This window comes from Vanellus vanellus (genome assembly GCF_965231255.1).
Source record: "Vanellus vanellus genome assembly, chromosome: 9".
Taxonomy (NCBI): domain Eukaryota; kingdom Metazoa; phylum Chordata; class Aves; order Charadriiformes; family Charadriidae; genus Vanellus; species Vanellus vanellus.
The window spans coordinates 12474980-12489083 of NC_138914.1; the positions used below are offsets into that span (position 1 = coordinate 12474980).

Below are 14104 nucleotides of genomic sequence, written 5' to 3' on the forward strand. Positions count from 1 at the left end.
TTGACAAGCTGGAAACTGCAGAAGTGAGCCGCAAGTAAAATCACCTGGTGTTTGTCTGAGGACAGAAAGCTTTGTGTTTGTTCTGTTTCTGCTCTTTGTCCAAAGAACAGGTGATCTTTAACAGTCTTATTTGCATTCACTGCAGGAGAGGCACCCAACTTTGCCCTACCTGGACGAGGTGGCAGTTTTCCAAGCAATGTGCTTATTTTGTATAAAACACAGCAAGTTAAAGCTCCCTTTCTCCTCTAGACAGACAACCGGTTGTTCTTACCTCAATGAGCGACCCATCTGACTGTATGATGCGGATGACCATCACCATAGGGATGCAGATCATGGAGGAAAGGGCAAGAACCCAGCCCAGGCCAATTGCCCAGTCTGGGTACGTGTAGACCTTGTTGTAGGTCAGTGGTTTGTACTTGGCCAAAGAAAAGACAAAGCACCCCTGTGGATGAGAAAGAAAAACAAAGTGAGGCTCAAATACGCCGAAAGCAGTACAGCTCCGGTTCTACCACTGGTCCTAAGGAAGACAGGCAGTGAAAGGCAGAGCTGATGGGTACCATATGTATTTTAAACCAATTGGGGGAATCGTTCTTCCATTTAAATCACTGAAAGGGCACCTGCTTATAGGTAAACTGTTGGTTGACAACAGGTAAATGATGTGCTGTTAAATGATGGTGCTGAACAGCGGCAGTACACTGCCCATTCATTTTCAGGGCTCATACATTTTCTGTACATTGGAAGGAGCTTGCCGGGATGTTCTTCCCAGCCAATGAAATACTTGAACCCGAGTGCCTGCCTCAGACTGCTCGAGTCTTCTTGTCCTATCACTTGGAAGTACGGACTGGTCTTTGGGGATCGAGTTTTCTGTGTCACGAATGTAATATTTTACCAACCCTAAAAAAATCCACTTAAATGCAGCCAACTGCAATTTGCGCAGGCACAGTAGAGAGCTGTGACATTAATAGCTAACATCTGCAAAGATGATGTCTTTGAGGGGTATGTTCAATCCTCTTTGCAAATTGGTGTCTGAATGCCACAGCCTTCATTTGAGGAGAAGCAGTAAGAGATGGCTCAGAGCTGCCATGTGGAAGACTTGAAAGAGCCCGGGTCAGTACTCACCACGCAAAGAACTGGTGTGATCACAATCCAGCTCCATTTCATCCAGGGACCAGGTCTGTATCCAATCATATCCTCAATGGCATCATAAATATTATCAGCGCCTGTAACAGATAGTGAGCACATCCATCAGAATCAAGCATATAAAAGCCATGTAATGACTGTGGGACTACAGCTGCTTTCCTAGCCGCCCCAAGGGGTATTTAAAGGGAAGATAAGGGTGTCAGATACATTGTTCAAATGCTCCCCATGGTTGTGAAGCTCAAGATGATTTTCTCCTTGAGAAGCTCAAAGGTTGAGGGACCCTCTCATCCTCTGCACCCCTCATTATTTGGATGCAGGAGAGCAATGCTAATCCCTCCTGCCCCCATCACGCACCCACTCCTCTCCCCAGACTCTCACTGAACTTGCCAGAGGGATCACCATGGGAAGGACACAACAGCAAAGGGCACACCCTGCTTCTACAGAAATGTCACTGATGCAAAATGAAGGCTTTGTTTGTTTTGCTTTCCTAAGCAGATGGAATACATGAAGAATCAGGGAAATGACCAGTCCTAAGCAGCAAACATCTTCTGATCATTCCTCAGCTACCAACACTGGCAGCTACAGAGGCTACTGTCAGACCTTGGCACTCAACAGTGCCTAAAAATAATGGGACAGAAAACACTTTTCTGTCAGCTTTCTTTTTGTATTTCCTACTTGGTTGGCTTGGCCCTTGCAGACACTGAAGCTTTGAAAGGAAATTCTCTGAGAGACAACCAGAAATTTTCACGGCTGGCCAAACTTTCAACTCATCTCTATACTTAACACATGTAAATGCTTAATTGTGCCTTTATTAATTGGCACTGGAAAAATACTCATTTTTGTATGGAAAAACACTGGAGGTTGGCTACATCCCAGAAGCAAATTTGTCTCCAAGCGGTCAGTGCAAATTTACATTAATGGCATGTGTCTGTTGTTGGGAAGAAGATTCTGGGGTGGCTGATGATTAAATGTTTGGCTAGCAAAATTGTCACTGACTCATCAAAAGGTATCAGATGAAAGGCTTCTCACTTACCATAAACCCAGGCTACAGCAATACATTCAAAGAATGCAACCCACAAAAGGCATACACCACTAGCTGCATAGTAGTCAAAGAGTTGAAAAACATACATGCCACCCTGTAAAAGAGAGGCACAAATGATTAGGTTCCAACAGGAAAAAAGCCCTGAATACTTCAGGCCCAGCTTCTAGTAACATCTACCAACATACCTTAATGATGGCTGTCTAACAAGCAGGAATATCAAGCAAGTAGGTAAGGTAAATATTTGGCATTACCTTCCCCAGGGAATATGCATGTTTACTACAGGAAGCATTCCAAACAAGACGACGACTAAACAAAATTAAGCCACTTAGTATAGTTTACTGAGACACTTGAATCTTTCCTTCTTAAAAGGACTTTAGGACGGGCATTTATAGAAAGAAATGATGTAAAGAAATAACTGGTTGCCTTCTAACATTAATGCCTCCAAAAGAGTAAAACGCAAGTCAGTTCACCAGGAGGGTCTTAATTTATGAATTGAGTGGAAGGACTTTTCTTCATGAGAATAGTTCATTTTTTTCTTCTTTCTAATTCTCTTTATTTATACAACACTTTGCTCTTTGCTTTCACTACACTGAACTGTATATACCCGCGCTTTTACTTGAAAAACTGTGTTTGTTAGGCACCTCTGTTACAGCTGCTAGTTTAATTCCCGCAAACGTGCTCTTCCAGTAGTTTTTAAAATCTGGCTTACATTTTATTTTGAAGATAAATATCACAACAGTGCAGCCATTGGAACATATTCCCGTCTTGTTTATACTAGAATAAATCTAGGGGTATTTAATTGATTCACATCTATGTAACTAAGATATAAATCTCTTTCCCTGCACGCACTGGATGGATTCTTAATCTGCCCCGCTGAAGGTTTCCAACGTGTTTCACCATTTGGAGCCAGATGTTAATATTCATACTCATGTTGATTAGTACCTGAGGTCAGATTGAATTTAATGAGATTTCATTTCTCTGTTCCTGACTGAAAAAGGGGGAATATAGGCATATATAGCTCCCTTTCAAAATGCTTTCAGATCTGGGGATGAAAGGCGCTCTGTAGATCTAAAGAGCAACACTCCTCTGAGTGGCGCAGTCTGTGCAGTCTCATTCATAGCTAAAATTGGTCTAAAAACTGGCGAAAAAACAAGGCAATTTCCAGCACCGGTGCTACTTACCTCAGTCACCATAGTTAGTCCCAGAAGATAGCTAAGGAAACATACTATAGCGATGAAGATTTCCCGTCGGTAACCCTTCCTTAGGAAGGATGGGTGCAGATCAACTAATGACGTGATCTGTCCTTCAACTTCAACAAACTAAAAGGGAAAAACAACAACAAAGAAATGTGACTTGAAAATTACCCGCCAGGCATTTTATCCAGGCTCATACTTGAACAAAGGCTCCACAGCAACACCCTAACCGTATTCTGTGGCAAAATGCTGCTCTGAATAAATACATCGGAAGCCATTCCTTTGGAACCCAGAGGTTGAAGCGCAGGGGTAGTTTTCAGGTTGGAACAAGCTTTCAGAACTGCCCTTCATTTCCTAGCAGCCTTACCAACTACCAAAGGGGCTCTGTAAATGCAAGCCACAAGGACAAAGGAACTTAATTTGATGACAGGAAGGTACTTATGTGGCTTTTATGTTGTAGCTGCTCCAGATGAATACAAGATGTACGCTAGAAAAGAGGCAGAGAGAAAACACTCAAAAAAGCCTAAGGTGGGAGAGTACCTCCCAGCCTTTTTTTGATGTGCCAGAAAACCTCGCAGGTACTAGTTAGGCTCATTCCACAATTGGATATAATTCTACTCTCGGGTTCGCTAGTGAAACGCCAGCCAAGGGAAAGCAGACTTTGAGGTGAAATAGCAGCACTTCTTGACTGAACTTGTCTTTTCTGAACCTGTGAGCAGAGAACCTCTGACTGAGGCTCTGGGGTACTTCTGCAGCAATAGTGGAGCTGTTCATACAGTTCTCATCCAAAGATTTGGTAAACAATTTGCACGTGCAAACCAAAAATGAAGATCTGAATAGATGAGCTAAAGATCTTACTTCATCTAGCTTCATAACTGTATTTGTACCTACTTGCCATTGGGAAACTGCATGTAAGATGTGTAACTTGAGTTAACCAAATATCCCAATCTGGATTTGCATAAAAGTTTAAAGTTAATTGGAAACCAGGTGCATTTCACCCATGAAGAAATGTGACTACTGAACTTCCCCCAAACAAATCTGAAGAAGGGATCATTCAGCTGATCTGCACTTTCAGCCTGGCAAGGTACAAAAGCACCAAGTTCACAGAAGACATGAGGATACCATGGAGAACCAAGGCTGCCTCTGTAGAAAGGATCTTCACTTTAATGGATACGTTATCTTACAACCAATGGTTTATCACAGGGAGTCTATAAAATAGCATATTTCAAGAAATGCCACCTTTTCCTACCCAGTTGCTCTTACAGTGCCCAAAAGTGCCCTGTAACAACTCTACCCTCTTGGACCTTAAGCAGAAGCTCCATTTTGGAAATCTGCCCGTCCTGCAAACGCTCCACCAGATTTTGTTGCCTCCTGTCTCGTTACTTTGACTTCTGTAAAACTGGTTTTCTTTTTAAATGCAACCCTTTCCTTTGGGCTGATTTGATCTTAAACTGCTCCAGCATTCCAGAAACCTGCTTGACTGCACTCCAAAAAAACAGAGGGGCGGAGGAGAGAAATTAAGCGCTCCAACTAGTTTTAATCATTCTACGCAGTGAGGAGCTTTTTAAAATTACTAGACAGCTTCCAATTTGCATAAGCCCAGGGTTGTTGAACCACAGCATCAGGCACTTTTACATTTACTTTGGAACGATTGAAAGTTGCTCACTAGAGTTCAAAGTTTAAGCTCTAAAAAGCAATTTAGGGCAAATGGGATATAAAAAATGTAAGAGATTAAGTACACAACAACTGGGTAAAAATCCATTTACAGATCTCTCCGCAAACAAGAGAGCATTTAGGCTAAATGAACATTTCATCCTTACCAACTGGGTTTCTATAATCTTGGTGACTTTCTATTTGAGTGCAGAAAGCTGTCTGTTGCCCTGAAAACTTCGGCAATTCTGAATGTGTAGTTACTGCATAATCCCTGGTCACCCATGTTTCCTTGTAAGTGGACTATCTAGAAATGATTTACAGGTTCTTTTGAGGTATTTGGTCCAACATTCCTATAAGCAACCACTGGGAAAAATAACCTAACTTCTTGAACTGAACTTTTTGATTTTTTATGCCCACTAATTAATAGCAGCGTGCGCTATATAATTAGTCCAGCTGGAACCCGAGATGCTTTCTGACCCGCTTGGAGGGACTGAATGTGTGCTGGTGACGTGAAAGTCAGCAGGATCCCACATCGCTCAGCAGCTCCGAGCCTAAGGACACCGAAAAAGGCTGTGGCTTTGTCCTCTGACTGTTCACGAAGCCACCCTAGCTACGCTGTACAAAACATTTTGTGCTTTTTGTGCCTCACGATGGCTTTGCTTTTCTTTTTTTGGCACTCGGTGACTATCAATGCCTGTATTCCTAGTAGTTAGCAGTTCTTACAAAGTGTTTTAATGATGGTGTATGCACACTGCAGGTGACCGCAATGGCATGAAGTACTCTGTGGAACAGACTGCTGCAGTCTTTTAGGTTTTAAAATGATTAAGCTCTTCTCCAAAGTAGGAAAATACTGCACTGTGAACAAAATGGTGGTATTTTGCGGCCGGACTGTTATTTAGGTTAGGGAGTACTGCCCTAGTCTTGTGGACTCCACTAACTTCTGATGGCAAAGAGTTATTGAGCAACATCACACTATGAATTGACTGACAGTCATAGATTCATCAAATGCACCACACAGCAGCCCAGATGAATTCCTCTCAAGCAGCATTAGAGGTAATCTCTTCTTAACTCGTGCCTGTAAAACCGGCTTTTCTCGGTCAGCAGCAGCGAGACAATGAGCCACGTATCTCTCACCCATCGTACTAACCTGGCTATCCAGTCCAAGCAACAGAAGCATAATAAAAAAAAGGATTGCCCAAAAGGTGGGCAGCGGCATCATGGACACAGCTTTTGGGTAGGCAATGAAGGCCAGGCCTGGACCTAGAGAAAGAGAAAATAGGAAAGGGGGAAGGGAAGGGAAGAGAAATAGTAAGTACCAGCTCTTTGGTAAAGGTAGCCACACTCAAATGCAGGAATGCCTGGTTCCGTTCAGATAAATCCAAACGCGGCTGGAAATACCAGAAGTGAAACAGTTTGGCTCTTTTATCTGAAATCGAAGCACGCATGACTACAGCAGAAACCACAGGCAAACCCCCGAGGCCATTGCTAACAGATCACCAGTTTTAACATCTGTCTCAAACATGCCAATAATGGAGGTGGTCCTACACCTGCCCCACTCAGACACAGGACAGTATTGGGGCCAAGGGGGAGAAGGGGTGACCCAGGAGAATGGCAGAATCCCACTGCTAGCCCACATGGTCACGATGAAGATGAGGGTGATGAAACTCTTTTGCATGCAGGGAAGGGACTCTGCTCCAAACACTCCCCAGGATCTTTGCTAGCGCAACCACTGCCTCCCTCTGTATGCAGCCTCCAACCCCAGCGTGGCTTTTCTGGAGCGGGGTTTGCATTCTAGGAGTCTGCCCCTTCACTTCTGCAAACCCTCACCACTGCACTGAAGTGATCAGGCTACTCCTAGTTATATCAGCTGTGGTCCCTGAAAAGAATGCCTCCTGCTGTTAAGAACTGCTGGTGTGTAAAATCACCCTGCGTAAAATTGCTTCCCCGTGCTGTCACATCCTCTGCCCCTATCTGGCCAGCCTAGGAGGACCTGCCACGGTGACACTGGCTATGACCAACGTCAGCCCAAAGTGCAGGACAGATTGCAACAGTCTGGGAGCACCAGCGGGGCTGGGACTAAGTGCCCGGCCTCTCTGCTCTGGAAACCAAAGCCTTGTGTGCGGGGGCTCATCACTAGACTGGGTCTTGACTATGCCGGGGACCAGATGGCATCTCACCCATACCCACCCCCCGAGCGTACGTGCAATGCTCTCGCATCCTGATCCCCAAAGGTGCTCTCACCTGGAGCCAGGTGCTATTAGCTAGCAATTCTGAGAGCTTTTGTCGAGAGAGGAAGAGCCCTCCCCAAGTGGGAGACAGGAATACTGGCAATCCAGCATTTACGCCAGGCTCTCAAAGCGGCTGTAGAAATTTGGTGAAGCCAACAAAATATTCAGAGGGCAGATCAGAATTCAGATTAAACCCAGGAATGCCAGGCTCGCCTGCTTGTTTGCTTTAAGGAACCTTGAAAACGGGCATTTTCCAGGATTTTGCAGTGGATTCAAGTAATTTTCAATGGGCAAAGGAATTTTTTAAAACTGCTGCAGTACGGGGACAGAAATCTTATCTCTGATCTGTACAGAAAAATCTCTGACGCTGCTCTTCCTACCTCCCACTTTTCCTTTCCAACAAGAAAGATGGAAAAAGAAGCAAGAGAGAGAGGTAATAAAAAAAATGACTTTTTTTCAAACTAAAGAAAACTTTAAGTCACTGAAAATACTTGAACAGAAATAAATACAAATTAGCCAACAACTGAGCAACTAATTTTATTTAAAATGAAACACAACTAAGATTTTATATGACAGAAGATACCAAAAAAATGTTCAGTGCCTCAAATTTGGGGAGGGGGGAGGGGCTTTGCTTTTTTCCCCCCTAATTCAGTGGATACAGTAGAACTGCTACCAGATGGCATTTGCAGCTAATCTGTGCAATTGATGAGACAGATGTAAAACTGCTCTCCTCAAAACTTGCTGCAATTCTGTATGCTTTGGCCAGTGAAACTGTCCTTGCACTGTGGCATCGTCTAACACCAAGTGCCCTAAGCCCTGTGCTAGCTTTAATTTTCCTTTGAAACTAAGTGTTGAAATAGAAAAGTCCATGTGAAAGAAAATGTTCCTGGCACCCCCTCGACTGAATATAAATAACCTAAACCCATATTTAATTTGAAACTCTGTTGCTCTGAAGGGTGTTTTGCAAAAGTGAAGCACTTGTGGCTGCTATTAAGAGCTAATTAGGACTGCCACAATCCCAGCCCACTCGCTGGCCGTTTGCCGGCAAAGTGCCGCGGCACGGCTGGAGACGGGCCCCAGGAGCCAAGCACTGCGGGGGCAGAGAGCGGGCAGGCGTTAGGGAGACCAAGGCACTATAGTCAGGCCTGTTTAATCAGAATTTGTTTGCGATTGGATGTAAAAAAAAAAAAAAGGCAGATCTTGTGCTGTTTTACCACTGCTACAAATTGCACAGGCGGTAACGTATTCCATCCAGAAACCCAGCACAGATTAGACAGGACTCACTACGGCGTTGTTGAGCCTCCGCTGCTTTCCTCTCTCCCTTTAAAAGCGTTTCAGAAAAAAATCAAGTGCTATTTATTAAAAGCCTCCTTTCACTGGGAAGTCAAAGGGGTCTAATGTAACTGTTGTGCAAGCCTAAGCCAGTGAAGGCCGGTAGCAGTGACCATGCTTTAAGCGGGAGCCACCCCTCGCTGACCAAGGTGTCCTAGGAACGTTGCACCAAGGCTGAACTTGGCACAGGTGAAAAATGTGGCCATGAGATTCCACTGTCAGCAAATTTGTTGATGTTCCCCTGGCTTGCAGGAGGGCAAACAAGGAAACAAATGGTGTCACGCATAGGGCAGGAGAGATTTAACTCGCTGGGCAGAGACCGGGGGGAGCTGGAGGTCTTGGCCCCATGGGCAACGTCCTCTCCCTGGTGCTACGGCCAAGCGGCAGCGCCTCGTTCACCTTCTTCCTGACCCAGGGGAGTGGTTCTGACCTTGTGGCATAAGAAACCAAAAAATGCAAGGCCAAAAAAAAAAGAGGCTCAAGTGCCTGCTGAATACCTCTGTGCTGAGAAGTCAGCAGCGGGGCAGCAGTGGCAGCCAGAGCCTCTCCCGTGGCCCCGCGTGGGCCCTGGGACACTCGTCCCAGGGGGACCAAGCAGTCTCCAGTGGCTCTGCACTTGATCTCTGCTGAGAAAGGCAGCGAGGAAACCCACGGGAAGTGGTTTGGACAATTTTGATAATGTTTACTGTCATGTAAAAATGTCCCTTAGGATTTAGCTGAAGACCAGCCAGTGACGATGGGCAACCCGCTGAACAGTGAGACGGTTGCAATCTCTGGCCATTAGTAGCTAGGGCTGAATTAAATAAAGTAGAAAACCTGAAAGAATCGACAACAAAATATGCAAGAAACCGAAAGCCAAGTTCGGAAGCTAGTCAGTGCCCTCGTCCCTATAATAAGCTATAAAATCCCTCCTTTAAAAAAATGCTTTTTGAGCTGTTGATGAAAAAATGCTATGTAAACACTGTCCGTTAGTTAATTTGTATTTAAACATTACTCTAGCAACCCAGTGTTACTATAAAATTGTTTAATTCTAAAAATGTCAAGCAACAGGAATATAACTGCCTCTTTGTCAGATATTGGATAATAAAAATTAGAATAAATATCGACCAGATAAAAACCTAATGTGGAAATACTTAGAAATGCTACTCTTGGAATTGATCCGCCTACATATTAAAAAAAAAAGGGGCTATTTATGGTTCATTCAATAGGATTATTCCCTTGCTTCCTGTTTTCAAACAAAGCAATCAACCTCTGATCAAATAAGCATTATGGCCAAGACTGTTAACTAATTGCACTTGCGAGAGGTATGCCAATTGCAGCCACCCATGAATCCAGCGGTGCCACCAATGTCATTAGTTTTTCATTAGCTCTCGTGAAGTGAGATATTTTTCTTAAAGACTCAACTCCCACAGCCATGTGATTAGAAGATATATTGACTTTTTCTTTTTAATAGCATGTTTGCAGAGGAAAGCTTTCAAATACTATGCAGGTGAATTAAAATTGCTCAAAAAAAATCAGAAAGAAATGCTGAAAGTGCACTCAAGTGCCATCGTTCCTACTTGAATCTAATTAGCTTTAAGCATCATGGCTGTCGAGGCCTGACTCATTATTTTTAAATGGTAATTCCCATCTAATCTCTCTGTTCTATGTGAAAACACTTGGTTACACCTGCCCTCACGGACAAGACATGCACAGAGGAAAAATGTCGTATCTCTTTTGTCTGAGATACATCCACATGCTATGAGGATTTAGCCTTCTTCAGCTGCAAGTGTGTAGCTGAACGTTGAGGGGAAGCACACTTCTGAAGTAAGGGAGGAACCTAAGCGTACATCCAGTTTCAAAACGGACTTCTCACAGTCCTGTCAGCCTCACCCTGAAGCTACGGAGCACAAATGCAGGACTGCAACAACTAGAGTTCCTGTGGAGGAAATGGTCCACAGAACCCAGGAGATGGGAGTTCTCCAACTTCTCTTGCCCTCCAGTGGGACCTGGGAATATATGCACCTATGTCTCTTCAAAAGGCCAAGGTAACATTGCCCCTGCAGCGCTGCGAGCAAGCAAAACTAAGCTATGAAAAATACATAAATACTGGCTATTTGCATTTGAATGAAAATAAAGGTAGTCTGAAAAGAAAGATGGAATAAATTCTTGAATCAATGACATTCTGGACCCTAGATAATGGTGTGGTTATCTTAACCCTAATCTCAACTCACATGGATTAGCACACTCTAGGAAACGCGTTGGCTGCCCTGTTCATCAAGACAGAGTAAACAATACAACCCCAGCTAACCCTCACTGCTCTAGATGAAAGCCCAAATCATCAATATGCTTATTTTTCTGGAGATTATGGGAAATCTTGTTCTGTTTTTATTTCTTAGATGTTAGCTGATTGAGTCTGCAGAACTTTGCTCACACGCTAGGCGGCAGTGCCCACCACCACTGCCACCAATACCATCGTACCTGACTCTGCCACATCAGCAATGTTCACCCCTTGCTCTTGTGCCATGAAGCCCAGGACGGAAAAAATTGCGAAGCCAGACACAAAACTGGTACCACTGTTCAGGCATCCCAGCAGCAAACAGTCCCTAAGTCACACATATGTCATGGAGCAAGTTAATTAAAAAAAAATTAACCCATTGTCCCTACTTTATTTACATCATTTAGCTAAAACACTAAACCCCCTTGGATGGAAACTTGCCTATAGCAGTTGTATTTGTACTTGTTGTAGCTCCCCAGGGAAGTCATTGCTCCTAAGCAGATTGCATATGAGAAGAAGATTTGTGTCCCTGCATCTATCCAGACCTAAAGGGAAAGACGGAAAGACTGTTATTACCAGCATCGCTGCATTGCAACACTCAGTGCAAACACACAGTTCAAACTATGCAAAATCAACAAAATAATTGCTTCCATTGAGGGTGATAGCTAAAGGATTGGGGAGAGAGGGAAAGAGAACATCACATTTGCAATTTTGGCTTTTATAAAGAAAAGAAAATTGTTAGCGTCAGAGCCCACGAGAACGTAATCTCTACAACAGTTCCTGTATCCCCTCCCCAGAGATGCTCAGTATTTCTAGTTTCTTAGTCATTCAGCTGATCCTTCCTGTTGGCGCAACAATAAAGGTGTTTCAGCCCAATAGGAAATGCAGAAGTATTTACATTTTGCTCATTTCTGTTGTAACTTATTTCAGTTAGAATCAGCCCCCAGAGTCACTAAACTGAGGATGTGAAAAGCCTGAGAAACCGGTTTGTGTATTTGGCTTGTTTATTTTTCTAGCTTTCTGGTTGTTTTTGTAACTGTTCAAATGCAAGATAAAAAGCCATAAGGGTGGGGGAAAAACATGAAAAATACAATGCACTTTATAAGATACGTATCTGATCTTGCTCTCATGATTCTTTCTGCTGATTACATTAATAAAATACACAGACTGAAATAACAGCACACTATCAACTTCTCAGTTAGTAAATACGTAGCAAGCTATCAAAATGCATCCATTGAATCCTATCTGTTCACTTCTTTCTGCTAATGCAAGTCTGCTCGTGCCAGTAGAAACCACCAAGGAGTCTGAGTGAGAATTAAGACTGTAGATGATTACCTCCTCCCTCTCACCATTGCTTCCCAGCACCTTGCTGACTGGGTTTCTTGTTGGAGATGATGCTTTTGCTAGACCATGGGAAGGGGCCTGCCAGCTCGCAAGAATCTCTTCTACGTTATCGGCTGATGCTCTGGGGTTAGGGCTAATAGTAGATCATAAAAATCACAGAGTCCCATAAAAGATGATTCATCCATAAAATATAATGTACCCTATAAAGAGGGTTCCTTGTATATAGAGGGCAAGACTAGAGAATGAACCAAATTTCCTCAATGTTTCTTTCAATTATACTATTCCTATTTCAGTTAGTTAGCTACCGTTGGAATTTTATTTTAACCACCTAGGCAATAGAAAGAAATAGCTAAGACAGACATCGGTCCCTTCTTTTTTCTTTTTTTTTGGGGGGTGAGGGGGGTATTGCCTTTTTTTGCATCTCTCACACAATCACTATTGGCTGAACCGACGCTGGTCTGCACAAGTGTCACATATTTGCACTCTGTGAGCACAGACAGGAATCTTTATCTGATCACAGCCTATACAGAAAGTGTAAGCCTAACTCCCACCAGCCAGGGCTAAGCAAACAGTAGTTCCTGTGCCTCATAAAGCATTTTTCTCCCTCTTTGCATGGCTTTTCATTCTTCTATTATTTCATTCACTTCTTTTCCAATCTCCTCCTGTTGAGCAGTGGGAGCTAAGTGACACTGGTACTCACAGTTGTCGCTTGTTGTTCCATCTGTGACGCTCACGTGTCTCTCCTTTGAAACTAAAGACTATCCTCATTAAAAAAATGCATCTCCCTTACCTTACCAACAAGAAAGCTGAGATTGTATAACGGGACAGAGTCTACAGCCTCAGAGTCCTTTGACACAAAAAAAATACACACGCATACACACACATACATACACATGGAAAGATGCATTAACACATATAACAGTGACCTTCTCAAGCAGATCTCTGGAAAATATAACCCAGCATTAATGTTCATGCTATATTCGGACCTCTAAAGACCGTGGAAAAAAAATCTATTGCCATTACATCACCACCATCACCCTCCACCATCCATCCCCCTTCACAATAGGAAATTGTCCCACTCCCCACTCCTGGTTCTGTACCTGCGGGTCAGCTAACCGTGAGATATCAGGATAAAGATAAAACTTGATGCCTTCTGCAGCTCCAGGGAGAGTCACACCACGGATGAGTAGAACAAGGAGCATGATGAACGGGAACGTGGCAGTGATGTACACTACCTGGCAATAAATTTAAAAAAAAAAGGTATGTTTAGTCCATGGCAGTCAATGCTACACCTCCAGAGTCAACAGAGATCTTGACTCTTGAGAGATCTTGAGATCTTGAATCAAGATTCTGGAATCTTGAGATCATTTCAAGATTCTTGAATCTTGAAAGATCTTGACCCCCTCATACCTAAAAAGGACCTGACCTGAGTTTCTGTGTCTACTTCTAGTTTAATGTTCTTTACTACCTTATTGCTTTAGACCTGAGGCAATACAGGTTCATTAATTCTCCTAGAGCCCCCCAGACAGTGGTCACGTCACTCAGGCAGAGAACATGCAGGATTTTATACAACCCATGACTTTCGTTAGGAATTCTGCCTTTTCCCTGTTTGTCCTCCTCACATGACAAGTGCACCTCTGCCAGGGAAGCTGAAGCGATTTCCCCACTGGGGGTGCCCGAAGCATTACCTCATTCTCTATTTGAACTTAAAAACCGCAAACTGTTTTGCAAGCTCTGCTGCTACCTCTAATTTCGCCAGGCAGCCTCACTACTGCTCCTACGGGCAATTTCACAAGGCACTTCTTTCAGCGATAAAGGTAATTTGGTCTGTTCTCCTGTGTCTCCCTTCCCATCGCCTTGAACGCGTGAAGCCCTTCAGGTTGGCATCAACCTCAACAGTGGTAATTTCCAGTCC

The 14104-nt window shown here is 43.6% G+C and overlaps 1 protein-coding gene across 1 annotated transcript in view; it reads right to left on the reverse strand.

Moving 5' to 3' along the window:
• The window catches only part of SLC6A6 (solute carrier family 6 member 6), a 58787-nt gene that overhangs the window by 8323 nt on the left and 36360 nt on the right, over positions 1-14104 (reverse strand). Inside the window, exons 9-16 of the mRNA XM_082487779.1 lie at positions 13290-13424; positions 11287-11390; positions 11049-11173; positions 6176-6288; positions 3364-3501; positions 2174-2276; positions 1120-1220; positions 272-442 (exon numbers count right to left, since the gene is read on the reverse strand). Of these exons, the coding sequence (XP_082343905.1) occupies positions 272-442; positions 1120-1220; positions 2174-2276; positions 3364-3501; positions 6176-6288; positions 11049-11173; positions 11287-11390; positions 13290-13424 (990 nt within the window). The remainder of the gene's footprint in view (positions 1-271; positions 443-1119; positions 1221-2173; positions 2277-3363; positions 3502-6175; positions 6289-11048; positions 11174-11286; positions 11391-13289; positions 13425-14104) is intronic.